The sequence below is a fragment of the Heterocephalus glaber genome, unplaced genomic scaffold (assembly GCF_053883595.1).
Source record: "Heterocephalus glaber isolate CG9 unplaced genomic scaffold, H.glaber_assembly_v1.0 deba00001608, whole genome shotgun sequence".
NCBI lineage: Eukaryota > Metazoa > Chordata > Mammalia > Rodentia > Bathyergidae > Heterocephalus > Heterocephalus glaber.
Genome location: NW_028258379.1, coordinates 31049255 through 31066681, shown reverse-complemented (window position 1 = coordinate 31066681; position 17427 = coordinate 31049255). Strand labels below are relative to the sequence as shown.

At 43.5% G+C, this 17427-nt stretch overlaps 1 protein-coding gene and 1 pseudogene across 1 annotated transcript; both read right to left on the bottom strand.

The window, feature by feature from the left end:
• Positions 1–4297: 4297 nt before the first annotated feature.
• LOC101708128 (transmembrane protein 14C pseudogene) lies at positions 4298–5019 on the bottom strand (annotated as a pseudogene).
• Positions 5020–10711: 5692 nt separating this feature from the next.
• LOC101709783 (interferon alpha-inducible protein 27-like protein 2A) lies at positions 10712–12168 on the bottom strand. Its single transcript, XM_087195494.1, has 4 exons — positions 12054–12168; positions 11930–11956; positions 11399–11560; positions 10712–10911 (listed from the first exon to the last, which is right to left on the bottom strand). Exons 1-4 carry the CDS (start codon positions 12058–12060, stop codon positions 10820–10822), a joined length of 288 nt encoding a protein of 95 aa, XP_087051620.1. The 5' UTR covers positions 12061–12168; the 3' UTR covers positions 10712–10819.
• Between the last annotated feature and the right edge of the window lie 5259 nt (positions 12169–17427).

Below are 17427 nucleotides of genomic sequence, written 5' to 3'. Positions count from 1 at the left end.
AAAGGAAGCCAATCAACAGCACTTGCTAAGTGCTCACTCGCACCTTGAGTGCAGTGACCTACCCTTTAATATCTGGGAGCCACTGTCCTCCTGGAGCTTCCCTAGTGGGGCTTGAGGGTGCTCTAACTTGTATTCCTTCCTCTTACAGACCCTTGAGGAGCTAGGCTGTCTGTGAGACCATCAGGCCTAATCTTTCACTCGCCTGGCCAGAGGCTGTCTGAGGCTGCTCACCAGCTGAGCAGGGGATGGAGGGGAGGAGTGGCTACTCTGCTGGGCAGGGTGACCAGGAAAGAGAGTACTCTTTAGGGCTTAAAGGACCTAAAGTCAAGAGGGTGCAGCTTTAGGAGTGGAGACTCCAATAGAAGGAGGCAATAAATGTGTTGATTGGTGAGTGGCCGGGAAAGAAAACGTGGCCAGAACCCTCAGGTAAGGAGAGCATTGCCACCCAGCAAAACAGTACAGTGGGAAAGCCCCAGGGGTAGTTGGCAAAATCCCTTCTGGTGACTCAGGATCCCATCTGTGATGTGGGGATAATGGTAAAGATAGGAAAAGTTAGATAGGGGATGGGTCATGAACAGTTAACTTCAACTAAACTAAAAGTCAGGGCTTAAGTGAGTAAACATCCCAAAGGGCCCAAATTAACTTAAACAAACTGACCCTCAAGGTCTAATAGAATGCTAGGGACAAAAATCAGGCTCTTAACCAAATGGGAGAGGCCTTGGAGGAAGTGAAATGCAAACAAAGCAGCTTGCTTTGGGGACATCAAAGGCCTACCAGCAACCAGGAGCAGCCCTGCTTTCTGTCACATATTCCAGCCCCCAAAACTGTATAAAAGGTCAATGGACTTCAACGTCTAAGGTTTTTTACCCACCCCCAACAAGCGGGGAGCTCTTTTATCTTATTCTTTCTAATAAACAAAACCACAATTGGACATTACTCATCGCTTGCTGCTTGCTATTTTGTCGGCTTTAATCTCCGTTGCTCAGAAACCAAGACCTGAGAGCTAGAGATATCTGGTTACAATGGTTCTTCCTCATAGTGTTGTGAGAATGGAACATATCATGTATGTAGAGAATTTAGAACCATGTTTATTACCCAGAGTGGGATATGATGGTATTGCATGCTGTCTTTGGCGCCCTCTGGTGGGAAAGACTCACACTACTAGTTCTTCCCCAGCATAGTTCACCCACATGCAGGGTCCTTGGCCAGGGGCAGCTTGCCCTGGTTGGACACTTCCAGTTCTGTCCTTGGCTGCTGCTCTCCAACAGTCCACCACTCTGGTTCCTCTTGAATCTCACCCTTGTGCAGTGTTGGTGATCAAGTCTTTTTCAGCTCCTTTAGCTCTGTTGAGCTGGCACCAACACTGGCTCTCAGGACGGTGCTGATTCTCTACGCCCAGCCCTGCAGTAGCTTTCCAGGTCACTCAGCACAAGATCACGTCCTGGAGTGCTGGTGAGGCCTCACAGAGCCCGGCTCCCAATGAACCCGTAGCCAACGAAGGCCAAAAGTACTCATAAAGAAATTGTGTCTGTACTGCATATACAGAGTATTTTCTTCTTGTTATTCACTAAACACTACAGCACAACAACTCTTGACAAAATATTTGCATTGTATTAGAGATCATAAGTAATCTGTGAAGATGTTTTTAAACATACAGGATGGTGTGGGCAGGTTAAATGCAAACACTATGCTGTTTTGTATAAGGGACTCAAACACCCAGACTTTGGTCTGGAGCTGGAGACCTGGAACTCATCCCTGTCTGATATAAAAGAATGACTTCATTCAGTTATATATCTTATTCAGTTTCCCCTCATTTCCTTGTGAGCTCCATGAGATGGGTGTTTTTGGTAATGTGTTCTGCCCCTGTTGTATCTCTAGCATATTGGGCCACCAGTGGGGACCAGTTTTAAAAACTAAACATCATTGCCAGGGTGAATACAGTGTAACATTTTTGTTTCCATAAGAAATTAGAATTTATCTTTTATTGTATAATCTTAGTTCTATTTCTTATGCACGGCACACCCCCTCATTCACCAATTGAAAGACAAAGCACTGGGGTAGGCAACGGATTTTTGGACAAGATCTCAAAAGTGCAGGAAAAAACCCAAACAAATGGATGACATTAATTAAACTAACAAGCTTCTGCACAGTCAAGGAAACAACAGAGGGAAGAGAGACACCACAATATAAGAGAAAATATTTGCAAAGTATATATCTGACAAGGGTTAATATCCAGAATAGATGAAGAACTAAAATCTTAATAGGAAAAAAAAAAAGCAAAGCACTGGATGATAGCCTAAATAGACATTTCTCCAAAGAAGACATACAAATAGAAGGCATGCAAATGGCCAACTTTATTGAAAAATGTTCAACATCATAATCATTAGAGAAATGTATCACATTACTGCAATAAGATGTCACTCAAGTAAGAATGACTGTTCTCTGAAAGACAAAAAATAGTAAGACCTGGAGAGTGTGTGGAGGAAAGTGATCCCTTGAGCACCCTGGGAATGGAAACTAGTATGAATAGCCACCAGGAAGGCACATTCCAAATGTTAAAAATAATGTGATCCAGCAATCCTGCTACTAGGTAATGATCCAAAGGAAGTGAAACCAGTCTGCTGAAGAGGCATCTGCATGGTCATGGTTATTGCAGCGCTATTCATAACAGCCAAGAAACAAATAAACCATCCATCAGCTGCAGAAGGCATAAACTGTGGTACACTTGCACACTGGTATGCTGTCCAGCCATAAAAATGAGTGAAATTCTCACACTTGCAACTTGGATAGAACCATAGATCCTTATGTGAAGTGAAATAAACTAGGGGGAGAAAGGCGCAGATGCATGGTCTCACTCATATGTGAATTAGAAAAACATTGACCTCATAGAAGTTGAGGGTGAGTGGTGGTACGCAGAGGCTGGGAAAGTAGGGAGGATGAGGGAAGATTGATCAGTGGACACTAGGTTATAGTTAGGCAGAAAAAGAAATTCTGGGGTGTTATTGCACAGTAAGGTGACTACAGATAACAATAATGTCATATATATATATATATATATATATATCTGAAAAAGCGAGCAGAAAAGATTGTGAATATTTTTGCTATAAACCCATAATAAATGAGATGATAGATAGGTTTAACCTGATTTTAACTTTATAAAATGTATACATGTATCAAAACATCATATGCTACCCCATAAGTATGTACGATCCTTATGCTTTTATGCATCAGTTAAAATAAATGTAATATAAATTATAATAAAAGAAAGAAGAAAAAGCTAGTAGTTATTCAAAGATGTAGATGTCAGAAAATGGCAAAGAAACAAAGGTTTTTAATAGTGAGAAAATAAATAACGGAAGATTTATACCAGAAGGCAAAGATTGGTCCTTTGCTGTAATTTCATTCTTTAATCTACCTGGAAACTTCTTAAAACTGAATTTAAAGATTATACTTTATGACACTTTCAGGCTCCTTGTGTGATCAATCCTTAATAAATATGGCTGGTAAAAAAGGCATCTATATTTGGTGCTATTTCATTATGCATATTTATCCCAAATCTGTGTAGAAAGAACTCAAAGTTTCAATCTTAAAGAGCATTATTTTTTTCAATTCAGTGTGCAATTCAATCTGAAAGAAACCCTTTAGGAAGTCTTGGATCCTTCATTGCTCTGTGAGTTTTAGCTCGTCATCGAAGCAATATCATTAGTAAATGCCAGAGCCCACAATATTGATTATGGCCAAAACCTGCTGTAAGCAGTGCAGGCTGCAAAGAGTTAAATCCCTCGATTGGCTTACTTTAAGAAACGAGTCTGATTAGGGTGTATGATCTTCTGCATTCTATATGCCAGTATCTTATTAGGGATTTTTGCATCTATGTTCATCAGTGAGATTGGCCTGTAGTTCTCCTTTCCGGTTGGGTCTTTCTCTGCTTTGGGGATCAAGGTGATGCTTGCTTCCAGGAATGAATTCGGGAGTATTGCTTCCCTTTCAATTTCATTGAAGCGTTTAAACAGTAGTGGCAGCAGTTCCTCTCTAAATGTCTTTTTTTTTTTGTAGTAAACTTTATTTTCATTATACCATTTAACATAATTCCAAAGTAGGTCTGTGCTCTAAGATGAGCAAAAGAACACACATCCCAAGTCTTGCCAAGAGAGTTTTTTCACACTGTTCTGAGCAAGGCACGAAGCCCTGGGGACCCCAATGTTGATTCCTAACTTTTTACCTCTTGTGATTTTAACTACTGATCCAGAAAGAAGAGATAACATCACTAGAGAAGAACCGACCATGTGGGCATCACTAAGCTCTTTCCTTATCCATTCACCACCTCTGAAGGGTTGTGATGGCAAAGACCAATGTTTTTCCCCATCAACTTCAGAGTTTTTTGTTTTAAGTGAAACCCTGAAGTATGTTGCATTTCTTTAATACATTTAAAAAGTGGAAGTCTGGAGATTTTTAATTCTTCATGAGTTCCAGCCGGGATGTGACTACTGTGCACGTGGTCTATCCAACACATTAATTCCAATTTTAGCAACCGTCAGCAAACTGGCACCTGCAATTAAACCTGCAGGCATGAATTTTCCAGAGCCATAGAATCTCATTCCCATAATGCCAGCCAAGGTCCCAGATGTAGCTAGGAAAACTCCGGGGTCCTGAGACAGCTGGTAAGCACCTAGGCCTGCCAAACTCCCGAAGAAGAGCCCAGTGGCCAGGCTCAGCACATTACCTGCTTTTACATAGCCAATGATCCCACCAGTAGCAACCAATGCTGCATAGCCAAAGCCAAAATAATGTAGAGGCACTAGTGGGCCAGTGTTCTTCTGCATCGTTCTGTGTGCAGGCAGGAGACCACACCAGGGCTGCACCTGGAGAGGGAGAAGAAAAGCAGGCAATCGTGCAACCTCCCCACTACTTCCTAGAAGTCAGAATCAGTATAAAGGAACAAACCCAGCTTCCTGAAGAGCTCTCACGAAGCAGGGCGGACAGCGGGCCACTCTCTAAATGTCTTGTAGAATTCAGCAGTGAAGCCATCAGGGCCCAGGCTTTTCTTAGTTGATAAGTTTTTTATTATGTTTTCAATTTCATTGATTGATATTGGGTTGTTTAGAATTTTTAGGTCTTCTTCGTTCAACTTTGGTAATTCATATGTATCTAGGAATCTGTCCATTTCTTCTGTGTTTTCCGTCTTATTGGTGTATAGGTTCTGGAAGTAGGTATTGATGATCCTCTGGATTTCTGCTGGGTCTGTTGTAATTTCACCCAGTCACAAATAGATAGATCAACTAGACAAAAAATAAGTAATGAAATACTAGAACTCAATCGAACTCTTGAACAAATGAACTTAACAGATGTTTACAGAGTCTTCCACCCCACCAAATCAGAATATACATTCTTCTTAGCTAAACATGGGTCATTCTCCTAAATAGACCACATACTCGTGCAAAGAACATGTTTAAGTAAGTGCAAAGGAACTGAAGTTATCCCCTGTATATTATCAGACCATAGTGCAATGAAATTGGAGATCCATAGCAAAAGAAACTGGAAAATTTTCATAAACACATGGAAATTGAACAACACACTTCTGAATAACCAATGGGTCACAGAGGAAATTAAAGAAGAAATCAGACAGTTCCTTCAATTAAATGACAATGACAATACAACATATAGGAATCTATGGGACATGATGAAAGCAGTCTTACAAGGGAAATTCATAGCAGTGAATATGCATATTAGGAAAACAGAATGAGCCCAATTAAACAACCTGATGCTGAACCTCAAGCTTCTAGAAAAAGAAGAGCAGGACAAACCCAAAGCTCATGCAAGGGAGGAAATTATAAAGATCAGAGCAGAAATCAATGCAATGGAGACTAAGAGAACGATACAAAAAATCAATGAAGCCAAGAGTTGGTTCTTTGAAAGAATCAACAAAATTGACAAACCCTTAGCCAACCTTATCAGAAAAAGGAAAGAAAAGGCCCAAATCCATACAATTAGGAATGAAAAGGGTGAAATTACAGCAGACATGGAGAGATGGAGGGGGTGAAGGGAGGGCTGGGCAAGGGTGAAAAATAAGAACCAAGAGAGACTATGTAAAGGTGCATATTTCCAATGATGAACGTCATTATATTGTATACCTAAAATGTACCAATGATTAGAATGAATAATCGATAATGCAAAATAGGAAGAAAAGGTCCAAAGAGGTAGGGGTAGTGGGAGGGGCAGGGGAAAGGAAAGAAGGGAAAGGAAAAATGATGAGAAATGGGAAAAATGATGAGAAATGGAAAAAATGGAAATAAAGTCTTTGTAAATAGGGAAGGGTGGAGGGGGTGAAGGGAGGGCTAGGAATGGGGAAAAAATAAGAACCAAGATGCATCATGTAAAGGTACAATTCCCAGTGAGAAATGTAAATTTGTTGTATACCTACAATGTACCAATAAAAGAATTTAAGTTAAAAAAAAAAAAAAGCGAGTCTGACTGAAGCTACGTGACTCACAGAATTATCTCATGAGCACTGCGGTATCGAGGAGGTCAATATGACCTCCCTGTTAATGGCCACAGCTGAGGCCAGAGTAATGTCCTATGAAGCTGTGGGACTAATACAAGACAACATCCATAGCTGAGGTTGGAGTAATAACATCCAAATTCCATTCCCACAGTTAGTCCCTTCATAGCTTGCAGGACAGTGCTCTAATTACAGCCATATATTTTGTCTATCTTGCTTCTAATTTGAAAATGCTCTGACTTCTCTTTAAAGCCTTGCCTGCATTGGTTTCCATGGAAATTTCATGTATTGCACATCTATACACGTACTTCACCTTTTACCCTGATTGATGAATAATAAAATTCAGTGGAAGAGATGGGCCAGTGCTATTTTGCCAAAGGAGAACTGGCTGCTCCAGTTCACACTTTCTCTTTAACTCTGTCTTAAAGGGCTGGGGATTTAGCTCAGTGGTTTCGCCACCTCCTGCGCAAGCGCAAGGACTTAAATTTTTCTTCAACCAGCATACTGTCTAGCATACTGGGCAGATAGGGATTACAGACTTACTGCAGGAGTCTCTGGCAAGTAAAATTATTCCAATTGCTCTCACATTTGAAAAAGATGTCCTAAGAAAGTGCAGAATGAGTCTACAAAAGGTGAATTTATTCTATCAACTTCAACAACTTCTCTAGTTTTTTATACCACCCTAGGAAGAATGTTTAATGTAATTAACATGGCAAGAATCTCTCTATCTCTTCTTCTCTCTCTCTCTCTGTCTTTGCCTCTCTTTGTCTCTCCCTCTCTCTCTTCACCTTTCAGTTACAAAACTGCCTACTCATTTTAACCTTAAACAGGAATTGTTAAAAAAAAAAAAGAACATTTAAAAATCTGCAACGTTCTCCCTTTTTGAAGACTGTCATTGATGTCAATAAAAAAAGAAACTCTAAATAAATTCTGGAAAAGAAGAAATGTTTGTACAATGTATTCCAAATACAATAAAAATCCTTAAAAGTCACTATAAAATGTCATTGATAAAACAATGATATAAAGACAACAAAGCATTTATATTAACTGGCAATGATGAATATAGTAACCAAATCCTGCTTCTACAATAACCACATTTTCCTGCTAACCAGAAAGGGAGGCTGGGGTTGGTTTCGGTTTCCTGAGGAAAAGAAACCTATCTCATTGGTCTTCTGCCTACCTGGCCCTCCTCCTGCAGCCAGAGTGAAGCTTTGTGAACTGCCAGCTGCAATCAGCTCCTCCCCTCCTCCAGGATCCAGAGAGTGGAGTGAGTGCTTCTCAGTGGTGCCCTGGGTTCGGCCACCCTGGGGCAGGGGCGTTCCCATGTGCTCGGTGGAGTTCCCTGGATCCCGGAGCCGCAGCTTCCAGCAGCTCTGAAGTGCTCCTTCCTCACACAGTCTCAGGCCAGACTTGCTTCTTTGAAATCAAAGCTCAGAACCATCACTGTCCCAGCATTGCATCAAGGCAGACATCGAGGTCCCAACAAGTGACTTCCCCAGTGAAGTTGTTGCTAGCAACAGAGCCTGGCTCAGGAAGCTGTTGGGGGAACTCCGCCCTTCCTTCCAGTTTCCCCACCTGGCCCTGTTCCCTGGTGTTCACTGCTGCCCATACCCATGGTTTCCCGTGAGCTCAGAGCCCACCTCCTCTGCACTGTGAGGACCCCCGGGCTTGACCCCAGTATGAGTCCCTTGCTAGTCCACCCCTGACTGCCCCTCGCACAGCTCTGCCCATGGGGGCTGTGCCTATGGTGCTGGGCACCATGGGCATCACCAAGGCAGGAATCACAACCTTGTTCATGGTGACCAAGATAATGCTGGTGACAGCCATTGGCAATGAGTGCGGCGTTGCCTCGGGCAGCATGGTGGCCGCTCTGCAGTCCTCAAGTGAATGTCCAGGTGGGGCTTGCTGGGGAAGGAAAAAGGGGACAAGAATCATCAAGGACTCCGCCCAGATCTCAGCCCTACACCCTGGGGCTCTGTGACTGTGTTGTGCCCAGATTTCGAGGTCCCCAAAGACCACCAAGGAGCCAATTCCGATGTAAACACACGAGGGTCGTTTATTCAAGCTTGAGCAGGGACTCCCAACCGTCACTGCCGAAGCGGGTCAAGATTGAGAGCCCCAACTCCAAATCAGCAGGGGTTTTTACAGTGGTTACAGCAAGGTTCTAGATTGGCAATTAAACCTGATGGATTGTGCCTTCCGAATCCAAGCTGGAAATGGTTGCTAACTACTGATTAGCTGTTGCTAGGGGACGGCTGAACACTATCACATGCAAGTGGTCAAAATACATCTTGTAGTTTTTCTTAGAACTGGAATTTATGCCACCAAATTTTAGAATGGAGTCACTTAGGTCTCACAACTGTACCGCCCTCCAGTCTCTTGCTGGGTTTCTCACGTGGAGGGAGTAGGTTAGGAGGAGTCGGGCCTATTGTGCCAGGCTTGGGTTACTTGGGCATCTCCTCCTCGCAAGTGTGGGGGTTCCAGCCTCGTTCCTGCAGATTGAGGCAGCTTCCAGCTGGATTCTTCTCTGGAGTTCATTGCTGCCTGGAGACAGAGCCCCTGCAGTTGGGCCTTCTTCAAGGCATGGCAGTGTCTCCTTGTGCAAGATGCTCACCACCCTCTTCCCTCAAGTCCCCAACCTGGGGCTGCTCTGCACCTCCTGCCTCAGGAGAGGTTCTGAGCTGAGGAATTACAGGGGCCCAGGAGGGATGTGGGTGGAGGTGACGTGACTTCCTCAGTGATTGCACTGGCAAAGGAAGTAAAGGGCTTCTGTGTCCTCAGAGCCCAGCCTTCCGTCCCCAAGACTCCATAGCAACTTTTGAGACACCTTAAATAGCTACAGAGCAATCCTGAAAGTAGTGGAATAAGAGGATCAGAACAAGTGACATTTGACAAATAAATACTGTGGTCAAGCTGCTGCCCATGGCTCACCATATAAACTCCCAGCATTCCAAGCAAGGCCTCGCTACAGGCCCTGTTTCCTGGATATTGCTGAAGAAGTTGTAAGAAATGATCCTAAGTATCCTGTGGGTACAATGCTGCTATTGCTCTTGGAAGCACAATTTCAAGTTGATGAAAGATTTGGGGGCAGAAGTGGGGTACAGAGTAGTTCAACAGTTTCAGCCTCACATAAATTTCTTGAGTATCTTTGGTATCAAGGGATTTACTTGTGGAAAAGATAACCCAGGGAGAAACATTTTAAAGTTGAAAATGAGGCTTTTCTTGAAAAATCCCAAAGATTCAAAGACCATACATCACTTCTTGAGGTGACCTACCAGAGGGTTGCTATGCCTTGGCACACGCATGGCATTGTCCAAGGGGATCCTGAGCAGGTGGGTCACTGTGCACAGACCATAGCCTCATCCTGCTGCAGCCTAGATGTCCCCTTCCCCTGGCAGGCTTGCTGGTATTTGCCTTGAACCCTCATTGGCTTGGAAGCATCTTATTACCTGTCTCTTTCTAACTTTCATGCTAAGCCCCAGGGACCTACTTACCCCCAGGACACCTTTCCCTTTGCCTCTACCCTCCAGGGCCAGATTTGCTGAGCCTCTCAGTGCACTGCCCACCTAGCCCTCTTCCAGCAGGTCCCAGTCTATCACCACATGGAGCATGGTGTCTTTTGTCACACTTCTGTGGCTAAGTACCATTCTTCCTGACATCATAGACTCCTGGGGCTCAGGGTAGACCTCTCCTGTCCACTGCAGTAGCTGACAAGGACTGAAGGCTTTAGGGGAGGGTGTGAATTTCTCTTTCCACTTTCTAGACAGTGTGGTGGCCACTCTTGATCCACTCTCCTTCCTGAGGTGCCCAGAGCCCCACCGTAACACTGGGCACGCTGTTTTCTTGATGGCTTGTTGGCTGCCCCATAAGACTGTGGGTAAGGACAGAGCAATATGGTATTCATCCAGGGCACCTAGGGTCATTTACAAGGACAGACTGAGGATTCTGGGGTCAGTGGTTCCCTATGTGTCCCTCATCTCTGCCTCCCAGCAGGAATGTCTGTCAACCCAGCATTGAAGACGGGATAAACTGAGGGCCACAGAACACCCAAGGACAGTCCTGGACCACACAATCCATCACTTCCTGCCTGCTGACTGTGCTGGGCCCACCCGGTCTCCCTCTCTGCCCTCCAGGTCAAGGCTGGCTTGGAGAACTGGGAGGTCTCAACCCCCGGGAGCACCACTCCAAACAGAAACACAAGGTGCAAAGACAGGAGGCACATGGGCACGTGGCCTTTATTCCTCATCTTTCTGTGATCTGAGTGCAGGTTTTGTGGGTTCAACTCAGGACACATTTTTTCCCTCCTGGACCTCTTCAGGCTTAGGATCCAGTTGAATTCCTCAACAAGGCCCCCACAGCAGCCCCAACGGAGCCCAAGATAATGTTGGATGAAGTGGAGAGTCCAGCTGCCCCTGGGGAATAGATCTAGAGTGAATACAGGGGAAAGAGGTGGCAGGGGACCCCCCCCCCCCATTCCTCTGTGCAACCTCCCCAGGCTCTGCTTTGGACAGAGGAGGCTGAAAGGTGAAGACTGGGTGAATTCATGGGAACTGAGAGCTACATGGTATCAACCTTGCGGGGAGGGGCTGCTGAGGCCCCGAGATGGGTAGGGAGCTGCCCAGGTCACCGGGGCTCCAGCTTTGGCTAGGGCTGAGCACAGAGCCCAGGCATCCTGCGCCCTGACAGGGTCTCCTTCCTTCTTCTCCTTACCCAGCACCTCCTCAGCCTCCTAAGTCAACCCAGACCTCGCTGGGAAGGAGACGGACTGTGGGTACGGCGGGCGATCGGGAGACAACCTTGGTATACTTGGGAACAAGGAACTTCGGAGGAAGGAGAGGAAGGGACTCAGGCTCTGGCCTGGGTCGTCACCTGCTCTGGTTCCCCCCTGGGGTCACTTACCCACGGACTGCAGCGTGGCCACCACGCCGCCCGCTGCGATCCCGCCCCCGTTGGCGATGGCTGCTGCGGACATCATCTTGGCGGCCAGGGAGGAGGCCGCGATCCCGGTCGCAGTGAAGCCCATGGCGCCCAGGACGAAGGGCGCAGCGCCCAGAGCAGCAGCTGGGGGGGGGGAGGGGGGCGGGAGGGAGGTCGGTGCGGGCTCTGGGAAGGGACCTGGACAAGCCTGACAGTTTCTGGGGACTGCGCTGTGAGCTTGGAGCAGGGGTCCCAGGGTGAAGAAGAAAGTGGGCATGGACCCAGGTGCGGACGAAGAGGTCCCGGGAGGACCGGGCATGGATAGCCCTGGTTTGTCCCTAGCCGGCTATGTGACGCTGAGGAAGTCCCTAGCCTTCCTCTGGCCTCGGGATGGTGCGGTGCAATCGCGCGGGGTGAACCCTCCCGCCAGGCGCGACCTCCGAGACTGCCCGCGTTTCCCCCGCAGCTTCGGGCCAGTCTGGGCGCCTTTACGCCCCGGGTCCCGAAACGAACCTCCTCCGATGGCAGCGGCTACCAGTGCTGTGGAGGGAAGAGTGGTGAGAGGCGCTGGTTAGGAGGGATGCCGGGGTGCGGGAGCCCCGCTGCCCCGCGCACAGCCCGGGAAAGGGAAACTCACTGGCCATGGCGGAGGATCCTGCGCGCAGCTGGGAACGGAGCTCTCTGCGCCCCTTCGCAGCTGCAGCCGGGGACAGCGCAGGCCCGCGCCGCGCTCCGCCCTCCCCTCCGCGCTGGGGTGGGGGGGGGTGGGGGGGGGGGGGGTGGGGGGGGGTGGGGGGTGGGGGCCCTGTCTCTGGGAAAGTAAACCATTCTCTTCTCCTTCTCGCGGCTCCTTATATCATCTCAAGAATATTTATGACAGATTTTGGAGAACCACGAATATAACGGAACGCGACGTTCTCAGATGATTTGAGTGGGTTGGGTTTTTGTTGTTGTGGTTGTTTTTTGGTACTAGGGATCGAACTCGGGACCTTGCGCTTGCGAGGCAGGCGGCAGAACCACTGAGCTAAATCCCCTGTCCAAGTGGGTTTTTTTAAATCCCTCCTGCCTTTCCCACGAACCTTCGCCTCGGCGACACGCCCAGGCCTTTTTATTTATTTTTTTTATTTTGAGATAGGATCTTGCCAAATCTCTACATTGCCCAAGGTTGGCTGGAATTTGTGATCCTCCTGTCTCGGTCTCCCCAAATGCTGGGATTACAGGCATGCACTATCACGCCTGGCTTCGACAAGATTTTCAGAGTCAAATTTATTGGGGTCCAATTTACAGTTAACTCAAAATGAGTTAGTCTTTTCGCTCACACGTTTACGAGTTTGGACGCTTTTGCCAATGCAGAATACCTCACCACCTGGCCTCCCCAAAATCGTGGGCTTCTTTGTAGTTGCCCCTCCCCCTCCGCCAACTCTAATCTGTTTTCAGTCCCTCTACACCTGCCTTTCCGGGACTTCACCACGCTTGTCATCGAGTATTCTGTGGTGTGAGGGTGCTGTAGTTGAATGTACCGGTCTCCTTTTCTAAGGGTCTAAAGTTCACTTCTAATTTTCGTTCGTATGAATTACCTTGGCATGAAATGCTAACGTCATGTTTTCTGATAATGTATCCCTAGAGGTGGAATTGCTGGGTCGGAGACTGAACTTCCGTGCCCTGGATACTTGTTACATTCCGAAACTGGGTCTGAATCCTGCGATGAAACAGCAACGCTCGCTCCTCAGTTCTTCTAGTCTTTGAGGAAAGATTTCAGGCAGCCGTAGGCAGCCGTACAGAGCATAGGCAGAGTTTATTGGAAAACGGTTAGATTTTCAGAGCGCGCAAGAATATATCTTCCAGCGCCAAGACGGCAGTTGCACCAAATTGAGGCTCGGCTGGGGCTACCTTTATGTGATTAAATGGGTCTTCAAGGAATATCGTTTCCTTCCTCTGATGTCATTATTCTTTTGCAAGGAAAATGGGCGGCCTTGACCTACTTCAAAGAGAAGCTTCCTGCTTCCTCTCAAGGAGCCATGCTTCCATCTAGTTTGGAGACCTTGAGGTTTTCCCAAACCCTCACCCAGGTCTTTGGTAAGGGCCCTGAACTTTATCAGACTGCTCAGAGGTTGCATACTGTTGGGCTAAGGTTTGAAACCATAAGCATGTCGGATTTTATCTATAGTTAATGATTTAGAAAATGAAGGAAAGTGTGTGTGGGGGGGTGTCATGTCCCCTTTGCTTTTCATGTAGCTCCCAAACGCCTGTCTTGCTTGTTACTGTCTGATTTTCTGCCTAACCCTAGTTATTATGTTGCTGCTCAAAAACAGTGTATCAGTTTACCCTCTCTTGGAAGTACATGGGAAGATCTGTTTTTCTCTATTCCTGACCAACTTTGTCATTTTTAAAAAAAATATTTGTTGGCTCAAGGTGTAGCTTAGTGGTAGGATCTTATCGAGCATGCCAGAGGCCTTAGCTTCTATCCCTAACACTGCAAAAACATATTTTAAAAAACCCCAAATTAAAAAACCCATTATGTTATTGAATAGGTAAAAAACATGACTTAGTTTTCATTTCATTTTACCTCCAGTGAGGCTAAACTATGTTTTTATTTACTATGCTTATGCAGTCCTTATTTTGTGAATTATCTTCTCATATTATTGGGCCTTTTTTCTTGAGTATTTTTTCTTACTGATATGCAGAAATTAAATGATGTAGTAACTCTCTTAATCCATTCTTATAGGTGTTGAAAGTTTCTGTTTCCATTTCATCATTTTCTAATTTTTCCTTTGTTACTGTTGTTTTCAGTGATTTTTTTAACAAAGAAAAGTTTTTAGTATTTATGCAAATTTGTCAGGAGTTTACATTGTCATTTTTGTTTTTGTGTGCCGAAAATGTTCTTACTAGCAATCAAATACAGCATCACTTGTATTTCCTTTAGGTTATTCTGGGGTTTCAATTTTTCTAAACCACCTGGAAATTAGTTTGGTACATATAGCGTGTGTTACGTATTTATACATGTCTAAGCCAGTTGTTCCAAAACTATCTATTTAATAATCTATTATTTCATCTTTGATTTGATACTCCATTTTTATATTCAAAACTCATATCCTGGTTATGTGTGTGTGTGTGATATATACGTGTGTGAGTATTATATATGTAATAGTGTTCCAAAGCAGTACAACAGTTTTGGAATTTTTATGTTCCAAAGAGCTATCTCTTCTGGTAACAATATCACAGTATATATATATATATTTGGACCTGTGCTTGCCAGGCAGGTGGCAGAACCACTGAGCTAAATCCCCAGCAATATCACAGTATTTTAATGCTTATAAATTTATTATTTGATTTAGAAATCTGACTGTACTTAGCAGTATGATTGTTAATCTAAGGCTATACTTTTTTGTGTAAAATTTAAAAATATTTTGTAGCCACTCTACTATTCTGAAATGAAATTCATATATATTCAAATTATACACAGTATAAGCTAGGAAATTATTTTTAATAATATAGTATCTATTTGATATATTATATAGTATCTATTTGAACATGTACAAGCCCATGCACTATTACATCTGATGATAAAATGAATCAGTTGCTTGCATCTGTCTATCTATATGGGTTTGGATTTAAGATGATAGAATATTCAACTGAAAATTCTTCATGCTTGTTTTATAAAAAGTAAATGTTTTGAAACAAGAGCTTAAAGAAATATATCTATATTTTTATATATCTCTATCCAATCATCATGAATGTAAAGTTGCAAATACAGCCTTATTGAAGTTCCAGGAGTGACACTGCTATTGGAGACATGATTTTCTAAAGTGGTGAATAACTTCATGAACTTCAGAACAAACTAAAGTGCCATCTCTCACTGATTTGCAGTATGACTACACTCCCGGCAAATTCAGTTATACTAAACCCATACTGTTATGGCTCATATCTAGATCTCCTCCCAAAGGCTCATGGCATCATAGGTGAGGCTTTTGAAAGTTTGATAGGATTATGGAGGCTTATAGTTGACTTGGTTTTAGGAGATGGGGTGCAGTTGGGAGAGGCAGTCACTGGGGGGCTGACCTGGAAGGGTTTGTCTCCCTTCCTGGCTCTTCCCTTGACTCTGTTGCTTCTCAAGCCGCCATTACCTGAGCAGTTTTTCTTCCACCAGGCCACTCCACCAGGCCCCTCTGTCCTGCCTGGGAGCCAGCGGACCATGGACTATACCTATGAGCCAAAATAAACCTCCCCTTCTTCAAGTTATGGGTGGCAGGTATTGGGTTCCAGCAATGAGGAAATTAACTGAGACACATGCAAACAATACATAACACATGTAAGATGTGATTTAGTTCTACATTTAGATAATTATGACTTTGTGCTTATGTGAAAAGACCTATAAAATTTGTAGAAGATGACTTTTAGTTGTGTAGGGCTGTCTTACCTATTCAAGATGTCAGGTATCCATGGCCCCTGCTTAATAAGTACAGACCACATCCCTTCATCTAGTGAAACTACTGACAACACACTGGAAATTCCCCCAAATACCCACTAGAGAACAGTGCTATCCCCAGTAAAGACCACCACTCTCACAGATAACTAAAAAAAACCCCCAGAATTGTTTATAATTATTTTCAGAGAAAATAAAAGTAAATAAATAAGAGCAATGATAGTAATGTATTTGATATTAAGTTTAAGAATTTGTACATATTGAGTAATTTGCTCATAGAAACTTGTTATATGTGACAAATTACAGAGTTATGATTCCAATTTTAAAGGTGTACTTCATTGAAGAGATTTAATCGTTACAAACTTGAACAGTATTCTATTTTAAAAATAATTTTGTAAACAAAGAAAACTCAAAATTCCAAAGTAAACACCTTCATTTTATCAGATTTATAAAACCCACCTATCTTTTTGTTAGAGATAAATAGTGTTTGTGTATAAAATGTTTGGGAGGATTGGATTAAATAAATTATAAAAGTCTTCTTAGATTTATAGAATATTAATATTTTAATTTAAAATCAAAACTTAAGAATTGCTAGACTTTTGTTATTTCAATAAATTGAATATTAAGTTGAAACTCAAGTAGGCACAAATAACTTTAAATGTTTTTTTAAGAGTAACCCAAAACTCAAATGTGTGCCAGCTACCTTCTTAAGCTTGCCTGCTAGTGACAGCCAGGCCTTCTTTGACTCCCTGTGATGTGTAAATTAAGATCGTAAGCTTAAACCAAACTCAAACAAGCAGTTACCCATAAGAGAAAATATAATTTGAATGCAATAAAATTAAAAACCTTTATTGTACAAGACACCATGAAAAGAATGAAAAGTCAACCCAGAGAGGGAGAAACCTCTTGCCATACATACAATCAACAAAGGACTGAGATTCAGACATGTAATTACCTTTACAAATCTACAAAAGCCAAACAGTCCAGTATAAAAACATGCAAGAGACTTAAAAGAAACTACAAAAGAAAGCTATTCAAATAACAAAGACAAGGAAACTCTAATAAATATGTGAAAAGCTGTACAATCTCATTTCAAGTCAGGGAAATATAAATTATAACCACAGTACAGGGAGTTCTGTTTCTGGTTAAAATGTGGAAGAACATTAAAGACCTTATCTACTGTTGAAAACCAAGAAATCACCAGATAAACTTATACATATATTTTTCTTTAAAGCAGTTGTTGACTAATATTCTGCAGTGGCCTAGAGGGTAAATATTTTAGGTTTCCTGGGCACATATAGTCTCTGATGCACATATATTTTTTAACTATTTTTTTAAAAATGTAAAGAAAACAAAACACAAAATCTAATGAAATTTCTTCAAGTTGAAGGGAAATTATACCAGATTGAGAGCTGCATCTGCAGAAAACAACAAATGAGCCCGAGAAAGGATAAGTATGTGAATAAATACACAATTCCTTCTGAGTTATCTTTTCACATATTGGAATGTAAATTTGAAAATAATGCCAACACATGGGGTTTATAACATACATAGAGACAAAATATGAGGTAAAAGTACAATGAACCAC

Bases quoted from the DNA above. Each gene is read 5' to 3' on its own strand.
- LOC101709783 (XM_087195494.1), bottom strand. The intron at 11,561-11,929 runs GTTCGTTTCGGG...CCCCCCCCCCAG, and splicing joins AGCCGCTGCCATCGGAGGAG to CTGCTGCTCTGGGCGCTGCG. The intron at 10,912-11,398 runs GTAAGTGACCCC...TCTATTCCCCAG, and splicing joins GGCCACGCTGCAGTCCGTGG to GGGCAGCTGGACTCTCCACT.